At 37.6% G+C, this 27854-nt stretch overlaps 1 protein-coding gene, 1 long non-coding RNA gene and 2 other non-coding genes across 5 annotated transcripts; all 4 read left to right on the top strand.

Annotated features, from left to right (window-relative positions):
* Positions 1-1305: 1305 nt before the first annotated feature.
* LOC121504078 lies at positions 1306-1851 on the top strand. The gene is made up of 2 exons (XR_005991430.1): positions 1306-1595; positions 1739-1851. It is a non-coding gene; the product is annotated as an uncharacterized LOC121504078 (long non-coding RNA).
* Positions 1852-17148: 15297 nt separating this feature from the next.
* On the top strand, positions 17149-26644 carry snx15 (sorting nexin 15). 2 transcript variants are annotated; one of them, XM_041779693.1, is made up of 7 exons: positions 17149-17347; positions 17908-18064; positions 20380-20495; positions 20584-20863; positions 20951-21112; positions 23753-23950; positions 25970-26644. In XM_041779693.1, the coding sequence occupies exons 1-7, from the start codon at positions 17249-17251 to the stop codon at positions 26080-26082; spliced, it is 1125 nt and encodes a 374-aa protein (XP_041635627.1). In that variant the 5' UTR covers positions 17149-17248; the 3' UTR covers positions 26083-26644. The 2 variants fall into 2 exon arrangements, with proteins under 2 accessions (XP_041635627.1, XP_041635626.1); XM_041779692.1 differs by having other exon boundaries at positions 20939-21112; positions 25970-26617.
* trnal-aag lies at positions 21656-21737 on the top strand. The gene has a single exon. It is a non-coding gene; the product is annotated as a tRNA-Leu (tRNA).
* Positions 24368-24449, top strand: trnal-aag. The gene has a single exon. It is a non-coding gene; the product is annotated as a tRNA-Leu (tRNA).
* Positions 26645-27854: the final 1210 nt, after the last annotated feature.

Here is a 27854-nt window from a genome sequence, read left to right as displayed (position 1 = left end):
TTAAGGACGCCCAGACTCTTCAGCCAGATCCCGGTACCGGACCCCCAGATCGTCTCTTCGTTCCAGACTCAGTTCGCTCTCCAGTGCTCCAGTGGGCTCATTCGTCCAAGCTTACATGTCATCCAGGTTTTCAGAGGACCCTAAGTTTCCTCCAGCAAAGTTTCTGGTGGCCTGGAATGACCAAAGACACCCGGGAGTTCGTGGCGGCCTGTCCCATCTGTGCCCGAGGGAAATCCTCCCACCAGCCTCCTGCTGGGTTGCTGCGCCCCCTGTCTACCCCTGGTCGTCCCTGGTCACACATCGCCGTGGATTTCATCACCGGTCTACCGCCCTCTGCTGGAAACACGGTCATCCTCACTGTGGTGGATCGGTTTTCCAAGGGAGTCCATTATATCCCTCTCCCCAAGCTCCCTTCTGCCCTAGAGACTGCTCAACTCCTTGTTCTCCATGTTTTCAGGCTTCACGGCATCCCCAGTGACATTGTGTCGGACCGCGGTCCACAGTTTGTTTCGTGTTTGGAAGGAAGTCTGCAACGAATTGGGAGCCACGGTCAGCCTGTCCTCCGGTTATCACCCGCAGAGTAACGGTCAGACTGAGAGAGCCAATCAGAGTTTAGAAGCTGCTCTTCGTTGTGTTGCTGCCCATCACCCCACCGCCTGGAGCTCTCACCTTCCTTGGGTCGAATATGCACACAACTCGCTCACCTGTTCAGCTACCGGCATGTCTCCATTCATGTGTTCCCTGGGTTATCAGCCCCCCCTGTTTCCAGAGCAACAAGCCTCCGCGCATCGGTACCCTCTGTGCAGCAACACCTTCAGCGGATCAGAGAGGTGTGGCGATCTGCCAAGGCTGCGCTCGCACGGAGGAGCGCAATCGCAGATCGGCTGACGCACATCGCACTCCTGCCCCTGAATATCGTCCTGGCCAGAAGGTTTGGCTCTCCTCTAAGGACCTTCCTCTCGCAACGGAATCCAGAAAACTTACCCCCCGCTTCATTGGACCATTCGAGATCACCAAAATCATCAACCCCTCTGCTGTGCAGCTCAAACTCCCCGAGTCTATGAAGATCCACCCCACGTTCCACGTATCTCTGTAGAAACCTGTATCTACCAGTGACCTGAGCCCGCCGACCGTCGCCCTCCACCCCCGGATCATCGATGACCATCCTGCCTTTACTGTCTCCAGAATCCTGGATGTGCGACCCCGAGGCCGGGGATACCAGTTCCTCGTTGACTGGGAGGGGTATGGTCCGGAGGAACGATCCTGGATCTCCAGGAAATTGATTTTGGATGATAATTTGTTACGAGACTTCTACAGGGAGCACCCGGACAAGCCTGGCAGGACGCCAGGAGGCGTCCGTTGAGAGGGGGGTACTGTGGTGTTTTACTTTGTTTAGTCGTTTTATTTTTGTGGAACTTCCGGTTTCCGGAGGCTGTGACTGGCTGCTAACTTTCCTGTGTTCTCCCTGAGGCTTCCTCCCCTTCCCCCCGGTGCTGTGGAGAGTTCACACCTGCAGCGTATCACTCATCAGGAGCGCTACTTAAGACCTGCTGCGGCTCTCTACAGCGCCTGAGTCTCGTCTTACCTACCTCACGGTAATCGTCAGCTCCAGGCTCCTTCTCTCACGAGATTCCTCCAGAGAAGTTCACCAGTGTTTCTACCATTGAGATTTTTGAGTACTTTCTAGTGTTTGTCATCCTCTTGTTCACCTCTAACGTGCCTCTCCATTTCCTTCCAGTGCCTCCTGCCCAGATCACCGCAGCCAGCTCCAGCACTCTCTCTCCTTCTCGGACTCTTGGATTCACCCCTCCTGTTTCCACTTACCTGTACAATAAACCTGTTCTAAACTGCTATCCGTCTCCGCATCCTGGGTTCAGCCATTACCAACACATAACAGATGAGTTAGATTTACTTAAAATATTTGAGGAAACTGGTTGCCCTGAAAAATTTGAGTAATGTATAATAAAAACTTGAGTGAATTTAACTTCAGTATTTAAGCACAACAAACTAGATGCCAAGTTGATTTAACTTAAAATCTCTTGCAAAGTCAATTGCTTTGCATAATTTGTAGACTTAATATTTTAAGGCCATTGCACTAAATCACAAGTTGATTTAATTGAAAATAATTTAGAAAATTAAATTATGCCAACTTGATATTTTCAAAATATGTACACCGTAAATGGCTGTTAGTGACCCACTGAACGAATGGTTGTTATTAATGTTACTGTGCCTTCCAATACTCATATACATTCAGAACATTAACATTGCCCCCTATATGACTGAGCCGGAAACTTCACTCATGGTGCAAATTATTTATTTATTCTATTTAACCTTTATTTAGCCAGGAGAAAGCCTCTTTGAAATTAAAAATCTCTTTTTCAATAGTGTTCTGGCCACGACAGCAGCAGCGAACAGACTGCATAAACTTTTAGTGCCCAACGGCATTCTGGGAAAACTGCAGATTTGTCAAATGATGTTGTGTTTTACAGTGCAAGATGCTTAGAACCAAGTGAGGGAGAAACTGGTCTTCTTAGCTTCTGTCTTAGATGATGGAACAAGGAAATTGTGCAATTTTGTTTCAAACAAGCCAAGACAGGTTTGAATTCAACCAGCTAATCAGAATTCAACACCTTGAAGCATTTGATATTATAAGTAAACCCAAAGTTTAAGTAAAAAAAAATAGAAATTTTAAGTTTATTCAACTCAAAAAAACAAGTTCACTCTACAGTTACATTATAATAATAGAATACACCAAAATGACTTAAGTAATTCAAAAGAACTTAGTTTTTTAAAGTAATATTTACTTAAATTATTTGATTACAACAACTTTCGGGTTAACAGTGTAGGGACCCTTCACAGTGTACTAAACATGGTATAATGTGCCCTCAAAGTGGACAAAATGTGTTAAAGTGCCATCTAGTGGTTACCAAACTTTTAAGCCCGTGACCCCCAAAATAACAGCATAAGGGATCGGGAACCCCCACTTTCCCTTCAGGGGGATGAAGTGCATGATGTTGCACAAAGCATCATGTACAAAACTCGCATTTTATGTAGTTTTTTATATCTTTAACTTACATTTAAGCACAAATATCACTTGATATATTTGTTTTTATTTTTAATTGAACTGATTTTGATTCTTTTCTTGTAGATCTCAGTGCAGCTTTTGATACCGTTGATCACAATATTTTAATTGAACGTCTTAGAAACTGGGTGGGCATCAGGGACACTGCACTTAGCTGGTTTTATTCTTATCTTTCAAAGCGAACCTTTGCGGTCACCATAGGTAACCACTCCTCCTCTACCTCTACCCTTACCTGTGGTATACCGCAAGGTTCGGTTTTAGGCCCCATTTTATTTTCTATTTATATGCTGCCCCTTGGTCAAATAATCCAGAATCATAAAGTCTCCTTTCACTGCTACGCAGACGACACACAGATATACCTGCCCCTGAGACCTGAGGATCCTAGAAGCCTAGCTGCTGTAAAAGACTGCCTGTTTGATATTAACTGTTGGATGGCCCAGAACTTTCTTCAACTAAACACCTGCAAGTCTGAAATAATCATGTTCAATTTACAAAATTCTTCAAACTTAATCAATAACAGCCTTGGTTCATTTTCATCAAATATCAAATCAACAGCCAGAAATCTCGGAGTTCAGGTTGATTCTAACCTCACCTTTGCAGCTCATATTAATAAAATCACACAGTCATGCTTCTTTCACTTATGCAGCATCTCCAAATTAAAACCCATCCTCTCCCAGTCAGACATGGAAAAAGTCATCCACGCCCTCATTTTCTCCCGTCTAGATTACTGCAACTCACTTCTCTCTGGTATTAACCAAAAATCTCTCTCCCGCCTTCAACTTGTCCAGAATGCAGCAGCTAGGCTTCTAATCGGTTTTAACAGACGACATCACATCACCCCCATTTTAGCATCTCTACATTGGCTTCCAGTTAGTTTTAGAATTGATTTTAAGATTTTACTCATTACTTTTAAAGCTCTAAAGGGTCTGGCACCAGCTTATGTTACAGAACTTCTAACCCCTTATGAGCCAGCCCGCACCCTAAGATCCTCTGGTGGGGGCCTCCTGGTCGTTCCAAAGTCGAGACTTGTAAGTAAAGGTGACAGGGCCTTCTCCATCAGGGCCCCTCGACTTTGGAACGACCTCCCCGAGGAAATAAGGCGTACAGAAACTGTCACTGCTTTTAAATCACTTCTTAAAACTCATTTTTATAGACTTGCATTTATGTGATGTCGTCTTCTTACTCATTCCTATTCCTTCAATTATCGTTTTACCCTTTATCTTCACTTTTGTTACATTACACCTATTTTTGCTGTTTTACTGTTATTATTGTTACTATTATTCTTCACTACTTCTGATTTTTAGCTTATTTAGTACCTTTTACTCTTCTTATTCATGTTTTAATATCTCTTACTCCTTACTGTTTTGATTTTCTATATCAATGATCTTGAGTCTTTAATTTAGGCAGTTCTTACTGGTTTTAGCTTTTACCTTTGATGCTTGTATCATTTTAGTGTTTTCACACCTCGGACATATTCTTTTACACTTATTCTTCCTTTACAATTTTACTTATCTTAATGTTTTAGTTCTTACTGCTTCTCTTTTACTTGCCTTTTTAAACTTCAGTCTCCTTGGTCTCAGGTTCTGTAGTTGGGTTTCTGTGTTGGCCGGGTACCCGTGGGTTCTTATGATGTCTTGTTTTAATGATGTTCCAGGATGTTTCAGCTCAAGTGTAGTCATGTGAAACATATCAGAGCTCTCATGACTTCCATGGATTTGTATTTCTAATATCTCAGTAATATTGTTGTTTGGGCTGAACCTATAGTTGGTTTGATCTTGTTTAGGTTCTGTCCCCTTGAGTGCACTTTTGTCTTTGTTGTTGTGTTTTGTTGTCTTGCTGCTTTCTTGCTTTTAAAAGTGCTATATAAATAAAGTTATTATTATTATTATTATTATTATACTTTTTTTTTAAATTGAATTATTAATTTAAATCATGTTATGTTTTTATTTGTTTTTTGGAAACAATCCCATGACCCCCCTGGGGGTCCTGACCACCACTTTGGGAACCACTGATCTAGGGTGCTCTCAAAATAGACAAATGGGACAACATACCCCTTAGGGGGCTCTCAAAGGAGGAGCAATGACAATATAATTTTAAGTGATGTTTATTTTATTATTTGAAGTTTCATTTGGTACATATTCTAGCCTATGTATGATGTAATACCTCATTTTACTTTGAAAATACGGTGCTTTTATTTTGAAGTCGCTAAGGAATTATCATTGAGCTGCTCTCGTGTGACTCAGTAGCTTCACATTAGATTCATGTGAACAAGCATGGAGTTTCACCGCACCAATGGAAGCTGGATGGACTCAAATTCATTCTCTTGCATGCAGCCTGCAAAGAAATTTGTGTTACTTTATCTCTGTTTTACTTTTAATCAGTGAATTTTACTCACATGCTGCGCATGCCATCATGTACAGTGCTTACCAAATTTATTAGACCACCCTAACCCTAACCAAAGTAAGGTTATGCCACAGCTGCCCTAAATTAACAGCATTGGTAATTACCAAATTCATTTTTTGTGTTTCTGCAATGGTTAATACACCAATATGTAGAAGCTCTTTAACCCAAATGAAATTTTTAATGCTAAAATATAATTATTGTTGTTATCCATTAATTTTCAAATTTACTGATTTACAAAAAAACTGAAAAAAAAAAAGTAAAGCACATCAATGTTTCTTGATTAATATGTCAAATTATCGTTATTTACTTGCATTCCTGAACAGAAAAATTAGTTTTAGTGGTTTAATGTTATGCTTGATTCATTTCTGACTTCTCAGAGAAGCCCAGTGAGCCGGCTCAAATTTGGGTGAATTCAGTTTGAAATCCCTCATTCCTGTTCAAAATGGTAAAATGTGGAGAGCTCACTGAAAATGAAAGAGTCCGCATTAAAGCAGTTCATGATGCTGGATGGTCTCTGAGACAAATATGACAGGTGTTTTAATAAATTTGTTAAGCACTGTATGTTATGCTAACATTGTTTGTTTATTGTGACATTTTTATTGTTTAACTTTCACGGTGGATTTGGAGGAGAAGCTTCTTAACCCGTTGCAAGAAAGCCAACTGTATCTGCTCGTGCTTGGAAGGAATTATACAGCCTTTAAGAAGAGCATCATAACTCACTCTATCTGTAAATATTTTAATATGTCTGTAGGACAGGTGTAACTTAAAAAAAAATACCAAAAAATAAATATGCTCAATTTCTGTTACAAATCTTGCATTTTTATTTATTATACTGTGTGTAAAATTGCATGCAAGTGCACAGTCATTTCCTAAAAAATCCAGACCAAAATCTTTTTTCTCATGCTTTTTATTTAGTACAGTCCTCTGGTTGGTAATTTTGAACATAAAAATCGTTATTTAATGTACACCTAATTAGGATATTGAGACTCCAGGTTATTCCCTACCTGTTCTTAATGGCAAAACCACCAATATATTTGATTAAATGACAGAGAATACTGCCTTAAGTGGTAACTGGTGAGAGGCAATGGGTCCCAAAGTTCCATGATAAGAAAGTGTTAGCCAAGAAATGGTTTAATCTCCAGCTGATTTAATTTTTAACTACACTAGCACAAAATGACACAAGAATGCACTCCAACATAGGCTACACTACTTACCTCCAGCTGTAACATGGGGGTGTCTAATGCAGCCCTACTCATTGATCAGGCCTGGGTGGTATTGCACAAAAGTAGAATAAAGAAATCCAGGATAAATGGGGTAGTGCAGCTTGACCTATTTTAATCAGCTCATCCTGGCTTAATCAATTGCACCATTGTGAGCCCAGATGAAAAGGTGCAGCTATGTCAAGCCAGGTGTTCATAATTTGGCAAAGTGCTTGTTCATTGCGTTTTCAAGTTGACCACAAGATTGATCACAGAATCACTGCTGGAAATGGAAAGGATTCAGGGGGAGTACTTTTCGCCAACTGAGCAACAGCTCCTAACGGAAGTCTATGAAAAAGTTAAACATGAAATATGTGAAAAAGTAATGAGGTTACTACAATTAACTAAGCCTGGCATTGTCATATACAAAGAGAAGAGACACATGTTATTTAAAGTTAAAAAAGTTTTGAACCATAAATCATAGCCACTTTTTATCCTCTGAAAGCCCCCTGTTTCGCTATTCTTATGACGCTATCCATGCCTTTGTAGCTCTTCCAAAAGTTTTTCTAGTGAGCCTGGATCTTGGTGACTTTTTAAGGGTCTTTAAAGATAAATACACACTAGTAACTCCCATATTGAATGGAGAAGAGAGCTTGAATGACTCATAATGAAGAGAAAGAGACACAGAGAGCCCGTGATGTGTCCCTCTGTGTCTCTGCAGACAAGAACTGCTTTGAATAATGGGAAAAGCTAATTCCAAAAAGCACAAGGACCTGTTTTGTAACTGTTATTATTTTAAAGATTTTTTAATTATTATTATTATTATTTATTTATTTATTTATTTTTCATTTTTTTGGTCCCAAAGAGAAGGGAGAACTCGTTTGTGGAAAAAAGGCCATAGTCATTTTTACTGTGTGTAATACATCAACATCTTTGAGTTGTAATCTCCATTTATTTTTATCTTTTGTCTCTATAGTCCCATAACATAACTTTTTAAGACAGAAAGTCCAGGCAAGACACAATAATAAAACTAGAGAAGCACTATCTAACCCTATCTCCCAATAGTAAAGAATTCTTTTAAAAATTCCTGGATCCAGAAGGTGATACGGATCACTCCAAAAAATCTAATCAGTTCTTCCTCATGCCATTTCTGACATTCCCTGAAAATTTCATCAAAATTTGTCTATAACTTTTTGAGTTATATTGCTAACAAACATGCTAACTAACTAACTAACTAACTAACAAACCCTGCCGAACACATAGCCTCTGTGGCGGAGGTAAAAATGGCTGAGGACTCAGAGGGTTAAGAAAAAGAGAAAGCATGGCAGACAACAGCAACCAACTGAATGTATAAGTAGTTCAAAATTGTGCTCCAATGAAAATATCATTATTATTCAGGGAGTAATTAGGGCCCGACCACCGACCTCGGAGCGAGGACCCTATTGAAACTGTAGCTGTTCTTCATTATTATTATCCTGACTGTGAAATCGCTAATCTGGAGGCCTTAACATGCACAAAAACTCACCAAACTCTACCCAAAATTGTCCCCCAGGGTAAATAACAACCTTTTGGTAAAGTTTCGCAAATCCATCAGCCACTCGCCACTGGGTGGGGCCAAAAGTGAGATAGGGCCGTGGGAAACACCAACATGCACCAACATTGGTACATGTATGTATCATGATGAGACGAACAAAAAATTACATTATGACCATCCTCTAAAATGTACAGGAACTGCACTACAAACCGTTTTTTGTCAAATTTTGGCGTTTTCAGAAAAGCACACATTTCGCATTTGAATGAAGTCGTCCAAGGGATTTCAACTGATGGACTCCAAAACTTTTTTACATAAAAAAGACCAACTGGAGATCTAAAGTTGTGTGAACGGTGAGTTTTCATCATGGGGCGGGGCCGTAATAGGGGCGTGATTTTACCCTATTTTTGGTGTGTTTTTTACAGTAAAAATTACACAATAACGGCTTATAACTTTTTAGTGTTTATGTCATTCATCACCAAACTTCACATGGATAATCACACAATGGTCCTGAATACATCCATACATCAATATCAGCAGTTTGTCACTTTTACACCATTGATTATTCATGTGTGATTTATGGGTTGCCCCCCAAAAAATTCACCAAAAATACACCGTTCATCCGAGGCCTATGATTTTCACTGTGCATATGGATCATCATCAGACCTACAAAAAAGCTATTTGGACCCATGCCAAAATCCCAGCAGGAGGTCCACCAGCCCCACCCCAATTTCAAAATAAGTCAATTTTTTGGACAATTATTCACCAAAAACTGATGTAACTTCATTCTATGGTCTTTATATTGTTATGTCAACACAACAGTATCACACTGAACACGCCCACAAGAACACACCTCATCATGGCGCCCCCTACTGCCAAAAGGAAGTGATGCAAACAGGTCATTTCTGCATTTGTCTTAGTGTGTTGAACCTATCATGCTCTGATTTTGACCTGAAGTCCTCAATATCTGTCCCAACATTGACATGTTTCATTAACAGACACCCCAGTGGCCATGTCGGCCATTTTGATCCTTGGCCATTGGACAGAAAGTCAGTTATTTCTGTATTCCTCTTACTGTGTTGAACCTATGGTGCTCTGAATTTGACATGAACTCCTTATCTGTCCCATCATCAACATGTCTCATTCCCGGATGGCCCAGTGGCTATGGCAGTCATTTTGATCCTTCACCACGCTAGTCAGATCTTCTTTTTACTCACTGATTTTAATCATTATTTTTTTCACCGTCTTTATCATCACTCTTAAAATAATTTTTACTTTTTCTTTCGTTAATTTGAGTCAACTTTCATAGATGATATATCTTTTTGTTTTGTCTTCCTTTGTCTTTTCACTTTTTGAGCATTTTGTCATTTTTTCATTGGTGCTTTTTCATTTTTTTCATCATTTTCTTCAACAGTTTTTTCATCACTTTTAAATCATGTTTTTGTCCTTTTTTGTCATTTTCTCTGTCATTTCTTTGTAATTTTTTTGTCATTTGTCCTGAATTTTTTAAAATTATTTTTTCATTATTTGTTTGTGATCAATTTTGTCATAAAAAACATGACATGACATTAATATCACACAGTAGTTTAAGTTCTCAGAATTCACATTAAATGTGTTAACTTCAACTGTGGGTTTTTACCATAAGGTGCCAAACTCTCTTTGCAATAGCTCACCAATTTCTCCATCAGAGGCACATACTTATTCAAGCTCTTATTGTGACATTGTGGACCACAAACTAGCAGAAACATATTTTTTTCAGGCCAGGCCCTCTTGCAGATACTCTAAGTAAAATAAGAAAAGGTGCACCAAAACTAAAATGCAACTAAGAGAACGAGGCTGACCGCTTTCAGACCAACTAAGATCACTGGGCCCAAATGACACCAGTCAGCCCAATCGACAGCCATTCCAGTCTGAAGTGGAAAGAGACTTACACACCCCTGGTTAAGTTCCACTTTCAGTTAACATAAAAGTAAAGAAAAAAGTTAAACTAAGTCAACTATAGGTGCACCTGAGTGAACAAGGATGGCCGCTTTCAGACTTACAGAGATCATCGGTCTGGGCAGTCTCTTGTTCCTATGACAATCCCCTCAGTCTAATCGACAGCCACCCCTGACTCACACTAAAGGAGAAGATAAGGCTGGAAGCTTTGAGCTCATCTGCCCAGTGATGGTCAGGTAACTAGCCTGACTCTCCTTGTTAGAACTACAGCTACGGGGGCAAAGTTACGGTTACATTAGTGGAAGTACAACACCGTAAAGACAGTGTTTATTAAGTTAAATAAAAAAACCTAAAGATGGTGCACCAACCCATAAGCTACAGAGAACAAGGCCAACTGCTTTCAGACCAACAAAGACCATTGGGCCCAAATGATTCAAGTCAGACCAAAGGGACAGCCGACCCTGACTCCTTTTAAGTATTTAACTAAGTTGAACTAAGGAGGACGGTTAAGTTAAAGTTAACGTTACATTAAACGCTTGTTCTTACTATAAAAACAAAGATCGGTGCACCAAGACTACAGAGAACAAGGCCAACTGCTTTCGGACCAACAAAGACCATCGGGCCCAAATGATCCAAGTCAGACCAAAGGGACAGCTGACCCTGACTCCTATTAAGGCATCAACATTACAAGACTATATCTGCAGTGGTGCAAAGAGTACTTCTTTCACCAAAGGTCGAAGGCATCCTGCAATAAAAGAAATATATCGTAATCTTTAGACAAAGTTCAATTCATTTCCCCAAATAAACATTTGATTACAGCCCTTTCAAAAATGGGGATGGACAAAGTAGTCTGGAATGAGCAGGAAGGCAGAGGGAACCAAAGGTGACATAGCATATAGGTCAAAGATAATGATTGAAGAGTTGCAGGTAAAAGACACTGGACTGCACAAACCACTTAACAAATACAGGCTACAACAACAGATGATTTAAAAAATAATCTGCATTTAAAAGTACTGGTAAATAATTTAGTTATTGGTTTGATGTGTCAATGGATTATGATGTGACTCACCACAGGAGCAAGTTAAGACATTCAAAATCTGTTTCCATGTCGCTATTCTTTACGATTTCCTGCCAACAAGAGGAGATGTGTTTGTGTTTGCTGTCCTTTAGTGAATGGGAACCAACAGATAACAAGCATTAATGGGCAATTATAACTTGGCCAGTATCTGTAAAGTATTGTAATCTCCATAACTTTCAGTGGTTGAAGATTTCCCGTATTGAACACCAGTATTTAGCTAATAAAAATACTTAAAAACTCACCATTTTCAGGAGGTGACACCCAGGTAGTCAAACCTGCAAACAAGCGAACACATCATTGCATCAGTATTGTTAAGGAAATTATTTGTATGTAGGTCCAATGAACTTTCAATTATAATAACTAATATTCAGTGTATGTTTACATTATACAACTTTGATAACTATTGTATAACCTTTTTGTACTAAAATTTGTCTACTTAACAGTTAAGACATTTGGCTTTTCAATGCAATCTACATTAATTAACTTTGACAATAATTTATTTTTGGGAGATTATGTTTTACTCATTTAAAGACATTTTGTTTATATTTGACATTGTAAATACCCTTTTGCACTACAACACACAACAAAAAGTATGGGTTTTTTAATCAAAGCATTCAGACCTAGTGCTTACAAATGTTTGTTCTGTGTATGCAATCTTTTGGTAAGTACAAAATAAGCCAAAATCTTATACATCTAAGTTTTTGGAGCGAGAAGTACTTTATCACATTACTTTGCTTCAGACATTTTTCTAAAGGTGCCTCACCCTGCCCCTTGTCATTCTTAATTTGTGGGATAATAAAGCGCTTTGTTAATTTTTTTGAACACTGGTTCACATTGTGGTTTTACTTTTAAGAGGTTTTTAAAGTTCCTGTGTCTTTGAGAATAAGAGGTTTAAGTTAGAAAAGATAAAGCACTTGTCAAAATGTTCAACCCATACAACATAATTAAACACAAACACATTACCACTCTAAAACAAGGATACAAATCCTGAATAAAGGATACAGTTGGATCTGCAACATAAAGAAACAAAAGCAGTAAATTTAAAAACAATGCTACAAGACACTTATTTGAACCTAACTCAAGAGCATCAAATGCAATATCAAGCAACCTAAAAGGGATAACCACGCCTCTGATGTCGTAATTCTTTTAAACACAAGACAGTTGTTTTTCATTTGACATAGTAACCATCTTATTTACACTACATCAAAATAGAAAATGAAATGTTTGCTGTTTCCCATGTAAACATTTAGACTTAGCACTTGCAATTCTTGTATTTGTATGTTTTCAAATAAAGCCTTTAGGCCAGAAAAAAAAAAAAACAAAAACATTTTTCTTGTTAAAATCTGATACACAAAAACAGTACTCACCATTACTGTGCTGGTGTGAAGGCTCATCCTTTTGCAGATGGTTTGAACATGACATCTAGCTTACTCAGCAGTTTGGAGTCGGCTGGAACATCTGCATACCTAGACATGTAAGACAAGAGAACACAAGGAAAAAAGCAAACAGAATCAAACCAGAGGGCTGACTTATCATAACTAACTGTTTTCCAGTGGTTTTAAGTTGCTCTGAAAATACAGCCATTTTCAAATTTAAACAGTATGTGTACTATACCATTTTTGTCAATCTGCTTCAACCAAAGAAGCAACATTTTAAAAAAACTAAATTAATCATGTGCTATTGTTCATGACTGATTTTTTTTTTTTTTTTACATTTGCATAATCTTAACCGTGATGCCTGCAAAGGAATGAATTGTGCATACTAGTGCAGTACGATTATATAGCAATGGAGTGTTGCCAGACAATGCCATCAGAGACTGAAGTGAAAATTAGTTGAAACCAGATAAAGGTTTAGGCAAAATGTGTAATATTACAATATTGGCCAGGCATTTAATAAAAACTCTCACGATCCCTTGTATATACCAGTTAAATGACCATTTGATTGATTGCATCATGTTATAGCCACATTAACCCACCATGATACCCCTCCAAGTCTGTGTTGTCTGATAAAAATTCAAGATCAAATATTTTAAAGATTTGATCCATTAGCAGGATAATTAACAAAAGTAGCATCAATGAGACCGAAATGACTGAAAATATTGGCTCTATTTAGCTACGTTAGCTTTATTAATGTTTGCTAAAGCCAAGGTAGGTAAAGCCAACATAGCCTATTCAGCTATGCAAGCTAAGGAATTAACACAACTACAAAAGCCAACCTAGCTACTTTTAGCTTAAGCAACATTTGCTTTTGCTATGTTTGCTAAAGCTAAAGCTAATTTAGCTAACATAGCTATGCAAGAGTCAACATTTTAGGCAGCACTAGAGAGTTTCTAACAGGTCAGATGAGTTTGCTAGCCAATCAAGCACGGGGATATCATGGTCCTTAAACCAGGTATTGGCACTTTTGGTAGTGTAAGCAGGTGCCAAGTTCTTCTCGAAAATGAAACCAGCATCTCCATAAAGCTGGCCAGCACAGGGAAGCATGAGGAGTTCTAAAACTTCCTGGTGGACGGCTTCGCTGACCTTTGACCCGATAAAACAGGGTGGACTAACACCAGCAGATGAAATGGCTCCCCAAACCACTGCTGACTGTGGAAACTTTACACTGGACCTCAGGAAACTTGAATTCAGTGTCTCTTCTCTTTTCCACCACACTTTAAGAAAAAATTAGTTGAGCTTACTTGAAAAAATTACGGAAAGTCGTTGCCTCAAAAATAACAAGTAAACTACACTTGACTTTTGTGAATTAAAAAAACTTGTTTGTTAGTAGTGTGCAGTACTTGTTCTACTTAAACTATTTAAGTATTCACTAATAGTTTAAAATCAATTATTTTAAGTTTTCACAACTGAGATTCAATTGTTAATTTAAGTTTGCAGGACTTAGCCTAACTCATCTACTTTGGGTGTGTAATACTTAACATTTTCAGTGCATTGTAAATACTGCTAAGTTAATAGCACTCAAAATATCTTAGATAACTGATTATCTTAGAACATCAGCTAGTACACAAGTTTTGAAAGTCATCATCTCACCTAGGGTGGACTATTTTGTGCCACTATTTGCATCAACGGCTGTTGGTGACCTACCTCATCAATGACCATATGCCATACAACTTATATATATATATATATATATATATATATATATATATATATATATATAAAGTTTGTTTTTCTAAAAATAATATAAATGCAGTTGTACATTAGTTAGCACATATGTTAGCATTTTCATAAGTTAAAATGAAACAGTAAAACTATGTTGCTGTAAATTGCACTTTTCACTACAGTTAACTACACTGTGCAACTAAAAGGAACCTTTACTGCCCTCTGGTGTATTTTAATGGTACCTACATTTATTCAAAAACAACACACCACTAACACAATGTATCAAACATTTAAAGGTTTTTTTAATGAGAAATCAAAAGATCCCAATATTTGTCAATAATATTGTAATATAGATTATTTTATCTTCAGCCATGAGCACTTATTGGCTTCAATAAATGAAAAATGTTACATCTATCACATTTTCCAAGTCTTGCACGTGAGGCAAGGTTTAGGAGATGTTTTTACACCTGGTTTGCTGCAACATCAGTGTTTCCTCTTCTTATTTAAATACAGTGAGTAAGGCTTTATAAATGATCTTGATTTATACATTTATATGTGTAATGTGTAATTTACAAAAAATGACACAAAATATCAAATATGTTATTTTGTATTCACTAATTAATTCTCATTTTAGAAGAATTTGAGTTTTCAAAAAAGCTTAGCAGATTTTATAATTTCATCATGGCATGTTCCTGGTATTTATCTTTTCCTTTTTTTTAATTTTGTACATCCCCATATGTGCACAGCTGAAAGGTTGTAATAGTTTTGGATATTTCATCAGGGTTTTGTTTTTTCTTTCTTTTTCACATTTTGTTTTCCATTTCAGTTTGGTTTTACGACCTAGTTGTATCTGCAAGGATGGTTATAATAGCACATTTGCTGTCAGAGGCCCTGATCATATCCCAATTTGAAGGAATTTGGAGGTGCTTATAGTCTTGCAAAACATTTGATAGTTTTTGTGTCTCTTGCATTGTGTCACTTTGACTTTGTCATAGATTTATTAAGTTTTGTGGGCTTGGGGAGATCTCAAAAAAGCCTCTTGAGCTGACACTGTAAATAATATTTGTGTTACATTTGTGTTATTTTGACATGCAATCCTTTAACCCTGTTGGAAATGCCGCATTAGTAAGGTAATAACAATGCCTGGTGCCAGTCAATATCTGCAAAATGTTCTTCCAAAAAGCTTTTCCTTTGGGGTGCATTTTCTCCTTTTGCAAAATACATTCCTTGTATGTTTCTTATTACATTTTCAATTGAATAAACCACCACAATTTAAAATCAAAGGGGGTTAAACCTTGGTGCCTGTAGAAATTGCAGATGACTCTCCATTAGATGGGATAAACCCATTGGAATAGCTTCAAAATCAAAGCTGAAGTCCTTGCTGGTAACAGGAAAATATTTCACTTGAAGGAATTGATCATGAGTTAGGAACACACCGTTGTCACCAAAGAGATCACAAAACAACACCTCTATCATCCTAGTTTTTCTTAAAGATATATGTTTATGTCTTTGTTATCCATATTACAGTTTATAGGTAACTGGGAATGTAACATGGTTTCCATGCAGGGAGAGCCTGCTGTAAAATTTCGATAGTTAAAGGGGGATTTTTAGATACGGAAATGTATCAAGGTAGAAGAAAACGAATGCCTAAAAATGTGTTTTCCTATTACCGTTTTTTTTCTTTCTTTGTTTTGAAATTGATAAATGTGAAGCACATACAACCATAAATACAGATATTTACACCCCCCATGTATAAACAACTTTTACACTACATATTTACTTATTTACATTCATGGGGTACCTCAACATTAATTTAACATATTTAGGGATTCCATAATGTTCAGAGTTTGTGCCAAAATCTAACAAATTTAGACCCCCTTCAGAGTATGAATTACATAATACATCCTTTTTTAAATAATGGGGTTTATTTTTCCATATGAAGTTGAAGAGTTTCTGTCAGTCTGTTCAATAAATTCTTGAGGAACATCCATAACCATGGCTGGGTAAACCAGTCGTAAGCCCTTCACTTTTAGAAAGTAAAACACGTCCATTTAACAATAAATCTCTTAACAACCAAAGATCACATTTCTTTTTCACTTTTTTAAATCAAAGGATCAAGGTTCATATTGGCCTGTTCCTTTTGATTTTTACATATTTTGATTCCCAGATATGAGACCACATCTTTTATAGGAATCCCACAGATTTCAAGTAAGTCATTAGGTTTGTCTCTTAAAGCAAACAAATAACATTTTCCAATATTGACAGTTTGTCCTGACACCTCTGAAAATGTGGTCAGGCATTCAATGTTTTTTTTTTTTTTAATTTTTTTTTTACTTCGTTTCCATTTTTTTTTAGAAAAATTGTGTCATCTGCTAGCTGGCGGCACTTGATTTCTTTCCTGGCTAATTTAATCCCGCTAAAGTTGCTCTGATTAATGTGAAGCAATATAGTTTGCATATCTAACAGAAATAAGAAGGATCTCCTTGTTTAATTCCTCTACATGTATTAAAGCTCTGAGTTGTGCCTGTGGCAGTCTAACTGAACTTCTACAATCTTTGTACAACAACTGGACAGCACTCTTGAAGTAATCACCAAATCCAAACAAGTCTAAGGTTTTAAAGAGAAAGCCGTGGGCTACCGTGTCGAAAGCTTTATAATGATCTACAGAAAGGATGTAACTATTGTCTTCAAGCAGTTTATTGTAATCAATCAGCTCTAGAATTAAACGAACGTTTACCTATCACCTCCAAGATACAAGACGCGCCTGTATACGTAACCGCGCATTTTCATACGTCACTAACCAGGAAGTGAGTGAAGAGGAGGGATAGAGGAATCACAACAGAACCACTACGGACTTGACAGCTCTGTTTTGTGCCGCTGAAACACGCTGTAGTTCTGTTAATATCGAGAGCGGATATGTCACGAAAACCCAAAGACGAATATTACCGTTTTTTCAGCGTTACCGACCCACGAACACACGAGAAGGGACACACCGAGTACAAAGTGACAGCAAGGGTTGGTTTACTCTTTTATTCATCTCCTGCAGCAGTAGAAACCTAGGTTGTAGTAACGCTTAATAACTCAATTATTAAACTGTTGTCGTTTATTCTGCCAATTTATTTCGTTTAAAAAAAGTAAAACATGTTCTGTCGTATGTAAAGCCTTGGACTCCGTCACTTACATCAATCAAAATTAGCCTCATTCATTTGACACAAAGACATATCAGTTCTGGGTATAAATACACAAAGATCCGGCAGCTGGGAAGGACAGACAGATAAATACACAATGGGGCCTTTTATGTGCTGTAGTGGCGCACAATGAAAACTCAAGTTGAAACACAAGAACATGTGATTATTTCCTGAGCTGCAGCCTGCAGCACCCCCATGACCAGACTATTATCTCGTGGTCTAAACTGGCATGCATGCAAGACCAATGAGGATCATATCTCCTCGGCTCGGACTTAACCTCTCTTTCTGATGTTTTTCCATACTCATGGTCAGCCTCATGATCTGTGCCTGTACTGGTGGACATGCAGATGCGAAAGTAATCCGTTTCTTCTCTTCTGTGTCTTATAGTTTGTGTCCAAGCGTCATCCTGAGGATGTGAAGGAGGTCATCGTGTGGAGGAGATTTTCAGAGTTGAAGAAGCTCCACAGAGAGTTAGCCTACACACACAAGAACCTGTTCAGAAGACAGGAGGAGTTTCCATCTTTTCCTCCCGCACAAGTCTTTGGTACAGTGGACTTAAAACATTCACAAAGGGTTCACATGACTTCCAGGGGTATTTCATGTCACAAATAAGCTTAAGTGTGAGTTTTGCTCTTTTCTAGGTGAGGACCAGGGTTATTATAGTTAACTTCAACTATCTAAATAACTAAATCTAATGTGTGAAATCATGTTAGTAATTGAAACTGTATAAAAACTAAGCTTTACAAAGACAGATTACTATAACTGTATTTTGTGCTTACAAAACTAACTAGAATAAAATAAAATTAGGGATAAAATCTCCTTAGTTTTAGTCTTTGACAGCAGCAGACTAACTGACATGCACGCTCAAGCCTGGAGAGAGTAACACGGTCTGATTTAATTTACGATGACTTCACACAATGGTTAATTTATGTCTGAAGTGTTATTCACACATCAAGTTTGAATGAATTTAAGGAAAAGTGAAGAGTAGCCTGTTTGATTGTATTCTTAAAAACTGACCCTTTGCTTCTTTTCCCTTATTGCTTTAAAAATTAAAACTGACCCTAAAACTAATAAAAAGTAAACTAAAACAAAGCATTTTTGTAAGATAATAACTGAGCTAAACTAACAACCAGCAGTAAAAACTAATAATAAGCTAATCTAAAACAAGAATTTTAAACCAAATAAAAATTAAAACTAATGAAAAATCCAAAACCATTATAACCTTGAAAGGGACAAATATAATGTTTATATCCAGGGCCAAGGATAGTCCGATTTTTTATTTTTATTTTGTGTGATTCCATGACTTGATTTTTATGATATTGTCTTTATTTTTATAAACAAAACACTAAAATTAGAGAAACAACAATTGAGTTTAGCAGTTTGCGGATGCTAGAGCTAGAGAAGAGGATTAAGGCCACTGAATAAAAAGATTTATTTTTATTTTTACTTGTGAGAAAAAAGTCAGAAATCTGAGATTAAAGTCATAATTACGAAAAAAAATGTCAAAGTTCTGAGAAAAAAGACATAGTTCTTAGATTTAAGTCAGAATTCTGACTTTGATCTCAAAATTCTGACCTTTTTTCATTAGATTTTTTTTCTTATAATTCTGACTTTAATCACAGAATTCTGACTTTTTTCTCAGAAAAAAAATTCATCTCAATCTTTTTTTCCCCAGTGGCCCTAATCCTCTTCCATATAGAACTGATGTTTATATCATTGTCTCTTTAGTGTAAACCTCTCACTATACCATCACTTATCCTTTTTTAAAAAAACTTTATTAACGGAAAGGTTGAGAGCATCTTACAGATCAACAGCAATATTTTTACAGAGCAAAAACAAAATCCATGTTGAAATATGTTTGTTTTGGTCATAATTTTTAAGAGTTCCTTTTTCAAAATATTCAAATTGTCTTTATTTTTTGTTTGAATCTTTTCACTTAACAAGTATATACGGTCTTTACAGGGGAATGTGTGGTCATGTTGATTTACATTTTAATGTGGAGAGAGACAGCTCAACAAGATTCCTTCTTCTACTGAGTAAAATTGAGGAGCAGAGAAAATTAGTGTTCAAGAAAATAACAATATATGGTGTTTTATATTATATCACTGTCTTCCACACATTTATTTATAGGGTTAACATCAGGTAACATCTGTAATAGTGTCGCTCATTAGTTTTCTGAAACCCAAGAAAAATCTCTTTGGCTGACATTTGTATGTAACCCATCTTTTTCCATAACATAGATTTCATTAACTGTATCCTCCCACTCTTCACTTGTAGGGAGTCAGGATGCAGCCAATGTCTAGTTCATCTTCTCCAGCTATGAGAATGCTAATTGAGTAAACGTTTAAATGTCTTTGATAAATTCAACTTTTCCCACAAAATGAAGTGCAAATAAAAGTTTGTTCATATTAAATATGCCCTCTTATCTTTTATAAAGCTCTTCCAAAAAATTTTAATTGTCGATCAAAGTATGTGCCAGAGATGGCACTGCTAAAACATGGAAACATTTTTATACCTTTTGCAACTATATTACCTTTAAAAAAAAAAAGAGCCCATTGAATCTTTTTAGTTATTCAGGATAATGATTTTGCATTTTTCTTCAATTGACCCTCTGCCTCCTTAATTTTTTGTCAATTATTAAAAATGTTACAAAAAAGCTGACTATGCCTAAGAAAATTCATCATCAAGAGTTAGTCAAATGGAAGCATATAGTGGTTAAATCCAAGCTCTCACTAATGCTACTTTGATGGAATATTTGCTCAGTAATGATGCAAACTTAAGACCAAACAAACAGCCATTTGGCTTTCAGTTTTGTTCTTTTATGTTATTTTGATTATCATATTTCTTTGTGTTTTTCAGGAAGGTTTGATGATGCTGTTATTGAAGAGAGGAGGAGGGCCACAGAGGCCATGCTTCTATTTACTACCAGCATACCTGCGCTGTACAACAGCCCACAGCTCAAGGACTTCTTCAGAGTAGGACCCATTAAAACACAGAGCATTTTTTATGGGTTTCTTGCTAGTCCCTCCATAATCAACATTCTTTCATCCTCCTTTCTCTTAGGGTGGTGAAGTCACAAGACCTCTGGATCCCACCCCTATGTCCTCTGAGGGGCCTCTTCCTCCCCCTCTCATCCCCCTGCCCAAGCGGAGGGCGTCAGACTGTGAGCCTGCAGAAGAAGAGGAGGGAAGGGAAGCTCCAACCTTACCTCAAGACCTGGGCAACAACGTTGGATTAGAAGTGGGAGAGCCAGAGGTGGCAGCTGAGGCTTACAGCGAGATGGGAGGCTCCCCGAGAGAAGAAGAGCAGGAGGAACTAAGCGATACAGAGCTTTCCAACAGAGGTACAGCACAAAAATCAAAAATAGTCTGCAGTTCCACAGCTCTATATTTTACTTTCCTATTTTTCTTACCTCCAGTTTCGTCTCCAGAGCCATCCCCAGTGAGAAAATATAAATCACAGGAGTCCCAGGAAGAGTTTGATTCACTGTTTGACTCTGTGGTAGAAGAGCAAGTTCCATCCCCCAAAGAAGAAGGCCCACCTCCGCTGTCTGATAATGACTTGGCTGCCTTTGATCCCTGCTATAAACAAGGTGAAAATAAATGTGATCTGGCACAAATGAAAAAATACCACTTTACAATTATTCTCAGTATTTATTCATCTGCAGTCTGGCCTTTTATTATTGAGGGATTCTGTCTTAAGGTGTGTTTTATGGGTATTCTGTTGTACTATAAGTCACATTTCTTTATACATACCATCATGAAATATAAAATAATGAGGCTACTTGATGAGATCTTCTTCTGTTGTACTGATCAGCTTCAAGTTTTTGAAAATATGTTTCCATTGGTTGAGTTGTATGGTTGTATGTTGGGCTGACACTTGAACATCACAACTGAGGAAATAGATTGCATCTCAGCTGTGAGAAAATGGAGATTGTTTACTCATGTACTCATGTTGTAAACTCATACTCTCTTGGGATGGTTAGTGAGTAGGTTTAATGTCAGTTAAAAGTAAAGGAAGTCATAGAGAAGAAGCAAAGCAATGAGATATTTTGTATATGTAAGTGAAAAAAGTCTAAAGACCAAATCAAGCTACTTTTTGAGATAAGATGTGGCAGGGATGAGCACAGGTGTGTGGTAGCGTGGCCGAGCGGTCTAAGGCGCTGGATTAAGGCTCCAGTCTCTTCGGGGGCGTGGGTTCAAATCCCACCGCTGCCAGGAATTGTTTTCAGTTGTTCTTGAGCTTAAACTCCCGATATGTTTAATAGGGACCTGTACAGCAGCATTCGTAGTCAAGTCAAATACATGGATGACCTTTGGAGCCGAGGAAATCTGACAGTGTTATTGATTGTCACATCTTCAAAGAAACCCTGATTTAACTGTACAGCTGTCGTGGCTCTGCAAGAGTTGAAGCAAGCTGCACATCGAAGGAGTTTGGCAAGGAGTCTGTTGCTTTCATGTAGGCTTGCGTGTTGACTGGTCATAGCTCTCATTCTATCCCTGTAAGCAGTGTAGTTCTGAGGTCAAAATCTAGAGCTGTCTGAGTGACCTGGCTGTCACACTGTGCAATTTTTGTGGGTGTGTCTTTGTTGTTGTTGACAAGCATCCAGGCTGTAGTACGCTTGAAACAAGTTTATTTTACTAATCTTCAAAGCAACGACATAGAACCATCCCATTTCTACCTGATAACCTTTCCTCTTCTTTTACCTGTTCTCCTTGCCCCTCGAAACAACATGGTAAGGGATAAGGGTGAAAACCTTCCCTTAAGAAATATGAAGCCAATTGCTGTTCATCATCACACATTGCTGATAAACAGCTGCATCATCAGAAAGCAACGACATAGAACCATCCCATTTCTACCTGATAACCTTTCCTCTTCTTTTACCTGTTCTCCTTGCCCCTCGAAACAACATGGTAAGGGATAAGGGTGAAAACCTTCCCTTAAGAAATATGAAGCCAATTGCTGTTGATCATCACACATTGCTGATAAACAGCTGCATCATCAGAAGTGACAATAAAGCTTTAACCATCTCGTTCATACTATGGATCACCACATTGATCTCCTCCATATATTTATATGGTTAATAGCCCTGGTTTACAGGTGTACATACCAAAAATACAATAAACTTCCATCCCTAGAAGCTAAAGATTGAATTTGAGGAAACACAACTGTTGTATTTTCTATAACCATTTATAAATACAGAAAATATTTACATTAACACGCCTCCTTAGGCTGTTGTGCCATTTTGCAAGTGAACGCAGTGCATGGTGGGAACTTCATCATATCCCTTAGTTTCAAAATGGTCCTGAAAAATCTGCGCTAGTATTCATAACTAAGCGGCAACATCTACTGACCAAACAGAAAAAATACACGGGCAATACCCCATGAAATACCACAAATAATGGCTCTGACAGCTACTTTTCCATGATTTGGGGCAGGTCTTGACCATGAAGTTAGAATGAAAGGAAATTGTGTGGATAATCATGCTGACTATAGAGCAGACAAGGGGCATATTTTTATTTACAAAATACAAGAAAAACCTTGTAATAAACCTTGTAATAAAACTTATTTGTCCTCTAGACTTGTAATAACAAATTTTTTAACAACTGGACCGGATCCATCCTTTTATTCACTCATTAAACCTGCGTTATTATGATCTTATTTACAACACTCCTGGCATCTTCTCTAGCCCATAGCTTACCTATTTTAAATGGTCGACCATGTTACATGATGGCAAGTGGTTTAACAGAATTGGATTTTATGAGATCGTCTTTGACTTGTTCAAAATACTCACATACTTGGGATGTGTTTTTTTCCCTGACATTGTAAGCTAATGAGGAACTAAAACATTTCAAAGTCCAGCTGTGAAGCTGCTGCTCTAATGGGCCTCAAACATTTGGTATCCCATCTTAAATTGGTGATTTTTTAAATACACAACTAAGAAGACTGCTTAAAATATATAAATTATTTTCAGAATCACATCTAAAGTATTAAGTTGATATTTATGCCAAAATAGGCCATGAGTTGTGATTTATTTGGAGAAAACATGCAGATGTATCTATCAATTTATACTTAACTTCACATATTGCTGGAATAGAATGATCCTTATTTCATTTACAGGTGTTTCACTATCAGATTTGCAGCAAAATGCACAAATGTCTTACTGAGGACAACTTTTGCTGTTTATATTCTGTAGAATTGTCTCACAACTTGCTCTTTTCTTCTTATTCAGATGCAGCCATTTCCTCTTGTGACTACTCAGAGTTGTTCTCACTGCCGCCATCTAGCTTGAACGGAGGTGATGTGGCTTACCTGAACCAAGCTGCAACTGAGCTGACTTCAGCGATGCAGAAGGAGAAGGACGGAGAATTCAGTTCTGCCATTCGTGGTTACAGGATGGCAGTGGATATACTGATCACTGGAGTGCAGGGTGAGAAGATGTATGAGGGAATTGAGGCAGATGGGTTGGTGGAAACGACTGAAGAATGTTGGATTTATGAAAAATTATTTAGCTATGTAATATAGTGACAAAAGAAGAAAAGGAGAACTTGTTTTTTTTTTAGATATGCAGTGCTGTGCAATATATGACCAAATGCTTACCCTATATTGAACAAAGCAGATGATGCACATGTGCACAGGCAGGAAAATGGATACTGCACTACAGAGCATGTGTGGCATGTCAGCATTTGACCTCATGGAAAATCAACACGGCTCTGCAGGCCCAGGATATGTTGTTCTGCTTTTAGCAAAGATAAAGTGTGTGTTGGGTAGCTATAAATCTGTTGTCACTCATGGATGACTCATCAGGTCAATGTCCTCTAAGAACTTTTCAACAGAGCCAGATATGGGTAGCGTGGCCGAGCGGTCTAAGGCGCTGGATTAAGGCTCCAGTCTCTTCGGGGGCGTGGGTTCGAATCCCACCGCTGCCAAAAGCTTTTCCAGTTCTCAGTGCATGTGAGAGGGCCTGCAGGGTAAGGATTAGGTCTCCATAGTGCATATGATTCATGGTTAACTACAGCTGGCTTGTTAAAGATATGCTAGGCCTTTACAAAAACACTCTGAATCATGCAGCATGTGTTACAGCCACAAGTCAGAGGTAGCAGCTCTTGATATAGGAAATATGAATGCAACTATTGCTAAGGCTTTTGAATAAAATATATTTTTTAATCGGATCGAAAAATTGTCACAAAAGTGGACAGGTATAAATTGAGCAACATACGCAGATATGAAGACAAAAAATAGCCGTATTTTTATACAAGTGTTGAGAAAATAAGATGTGTCGGGCTTTAGAAGTAAATGATTATAAGTTTTCTCCTCCTAGTAAAGGTTGTTGATTCACGCAGTCTGTTAGACTGAACTCTGCCTGGTGGCATAGCTGAGTGATGCCATGAGATATAAATACAAACCCCTGCACTACTGGTGGCCTTTGTATTGCTTAAAATTATCACAAATTAGCAAACATAAGTAGTTAGCAATAAAATTCATGCATGAATTCTTTAAAGTCTGAGGAGTCCAGGTGGAATCACAGAATTCAATTGTAATCAAATATAAAGTGACTGTGGATAAGAGTGATCGATCATTTTAAAAATCTAACACAAATAACATTTTTAAAGGATTATGTTGAGAAGGAAAACCCTTAAATACAATATTTTCCCAGATTTGGATGACTTGTGTCATTGGACAGAGTAGTTATTAGAGCATAAACTAACCTCATTACCTGATACTATATAAATAAAGCAATTCCAGAAATTGTTTATGTTTACTATGTATTCCCATTGTTATTGTCTTGTTTGTTTTCAATGAGCCTGTGCAGATTTGGCTGTATGGACTATGAAATCGCCTCCTCACTTATCTTAACAGGGAGTTAATTAGGGTTTGTAGGTAGCGTGGCTGAGCGGTCTAAGACGCTCTTCGGGGGGTGTGGGCTCAAATCCCACTGCTGCCAGGAGTTGTTTTCAGTCGTTCTTTAAACTGTCAATACAACTAACCTCTTACTGTGCAAAATAGAGGTTTAATGCTTGTCTGCACAGCAAAGCAGCATTTGTAGTGAAGTCAAATATATGGAGCTTAGGAAATAAGAGATGATTGCTGACAGTCACACTCTCGAGGATAGAGTGATTTGTTCCCTGTTTACACAGAGATGGGAGCATTTTGAAAAACTTCCACTCTGGAGCCCGTTCCAAAATGTTCAGTTTTAAGCACCAAAACGCCGTTCTTGTGTAAACGGACAGTGAAAACACTGCAAAAGTTTTGCGTTTTCACCTGAAAACGTTGTCGTGTTACATTAGAAGTTTAACAACAGGAAATGCAAACAACAAGAAGAAATGTTATGCATAAGAGGACTCTAAAATATCATTATTTTTAAAAATTTTCTTCTAGAGGGTGAATCGATGCTTTTGCAGGACTATGATGATGTAAATAAATCATAATTCTGTGTTTGTCCATCCAGGTGATCCAGATCCCATCCGTAAAGAGTCTGTGATGAGAAGGACGGCCCAGTATCTGAAGCACACTGAGACGTTGGTTGACAGGCACTCTTCGCCTACACACACTCAAACATAGACACACACGCATCCAAAGGACACACTGAAATCACACTAATAATCACTGTTGATCACACATGAAGGCAGAAGAAAGATGGAAGCTCAGGGTTGTGACACACCCAGAGACATGATATACTGGTTTAGATGTCCACATCAGGAATAAGAAGCTCCTTTAGGCATTAAACTAGCACACACACACTCCTGAGGTACTGTAGTTTAAAAGATTGGAATATCTGAAGGTTGTAAACTAGTGCATCATTCACCTCTTTCTATGTATCTGTTTCTAAATTTCTCTTGTTTGAATATTGGCCTTCCTTTTACAATGCTCTCTTGTTAAGTACAGTAATGTGTATGTATATGTGTAATTTGCATTTTGCACAAATGTTTTGTTAATAATAAATGATTTTAATTTAAGCTAATACAGTAGCTGTTTTTATTGGTAAAAGTCCGATAACAACACAGGCAGAATACTTTATGGGGCCCACATCTGGAAAATTATGCTCGTTTATGCATTTAGTAGTTGATTGATGCTCCTATAGCACAACTTACTGCATCAACGTATGTGATGTAGCATGGAATCAATCAGTCCGTGGCACTGCTGGGGTCTTATGAAGCCCAGGTTGCTTTGATAGCAGCTTTGGACCACTGAGCAACATCCGGTTCTTTTTCTCCTGAGCACAGTTAAGAAACTTATAACGTCTGTGCTTCAGGGTTGGTTCAACACTAAGAACAGGACACTTGTAGTCCATTTCTGGGACCCGTATGTGCGTGGTGGCTCTTGATCCATTGACTACAGCCGCAGTCCTCTCCTTTTGGAGCTCCCCTAAGTTCTTGAGTCTGCTTCTTTTGTCAACTTCCTTAAGGCTGAGCTCATACATGTTACTTGTTCACCTTTTCTTATCACACTTTCCTCTTCCAGTCAACTTTCCATAAATGTGCTTTTAGAGAACTTTCAGTAGTGGCCTTCTGTGGCTTACCGTCCTCGTGGAGGGTGTCAATGATTTCACATTTTCTTGGACAAATGAGAAGTAAGCAGTATTCCCCATGATTGTGATTGTGAGTACTGAGCCAGAGTGAGAGAAATAACAGACAAGAATTTTGACTTTTCCACGATATTCTAATTTTGTCAGAAGGTGAATTTTGATGTTTTGGAGCTATAAAAAGGTATTGAAATGTTTTACATTGTATAAAATGAATCTAGAATATATGGAAGTTTAACTTTTTAAAAAGATTGAAACACATCTAAAAAGAAACTTTTTTTTTAAATATTTTAAGATGAACCTGTAGGTTGAGATGACACAAACACAAGATAATCGCATTATCACTGACCTCAAGTTAAACTGAATATGAATTTAAAGTTATCATGACTGTTTTATAGTTTTTAATTAATTCTTTTATTTATTTGATCTCAGATTATTCAGTCCAGAGTATTATAAGCATTAAGCATACATTGCACAATAAATCTAATCAAAACTACAATTTCAGGCTGTGCAATTACATAACTGCTGCAGTTATTTTTGTATTAAGTGGTACTTAAAAGATTTACAAAAATGCCTGCAGAAGAACTTAAAGTTACACTTGTGCCACCATTGCACTATTGAAGATTTAAAGGCAGTATGGTAAAACATGTGGTCTTTGTAAATATTTTATGCTGCTTAATATTTGTGAAAACTATTATTATTATTATTATTCCATATGTGTTATATTATAATTTCAATGCTGTCAAGTATAACCGTGACCAAACATTATAACCAAATCGCGCAGCACTAGTTTCTACCTTAAACAGAGATC

This window comes from Cheilinus undulatus, linkage group 22 (genome assembly GCF_018320785.1).
Source record: "Cheilinus undulatus linkage group 22, ASM1832078v1, whole genome shotgun sequence".
Classification (NCBI taxonomy): Eukaryota; Metazoa; Chordata; class Actinopteri; order Labriformes; family Labridae; genus Cheilinus; species Cheilinus undulatus.
The sequence above is the reverse complement of the archived record's forward strand: the minus strand, read 5'-3'. Positions and strand labels throughout refer to the sequence as shown.

Bases quoted from the DNA above. Each gene is read 5' to 3' on its own strand.
- snx15 (XM_041779692.1), top strand. From the start codon at position 17,249: ATGTCACGAAAACCCAAAGACGAATATTACCGTTTTTTCAGCGTTACC. The intron at 20,496-20,583 runs GTAGGACCCATT...CCTTTCTCTTAG, and splicing joins AGCTCAAGGACTTCTTCAGA to GGTGGTGAAGTCACAAGACC. The intron at 20,864-20,938 runs GTACAGCACAAA...TCTTACCTCCAG, and splicing joins TACAGAGCTTTCCAACAGAG to TTTCGTCTCCAGAGCCATCC.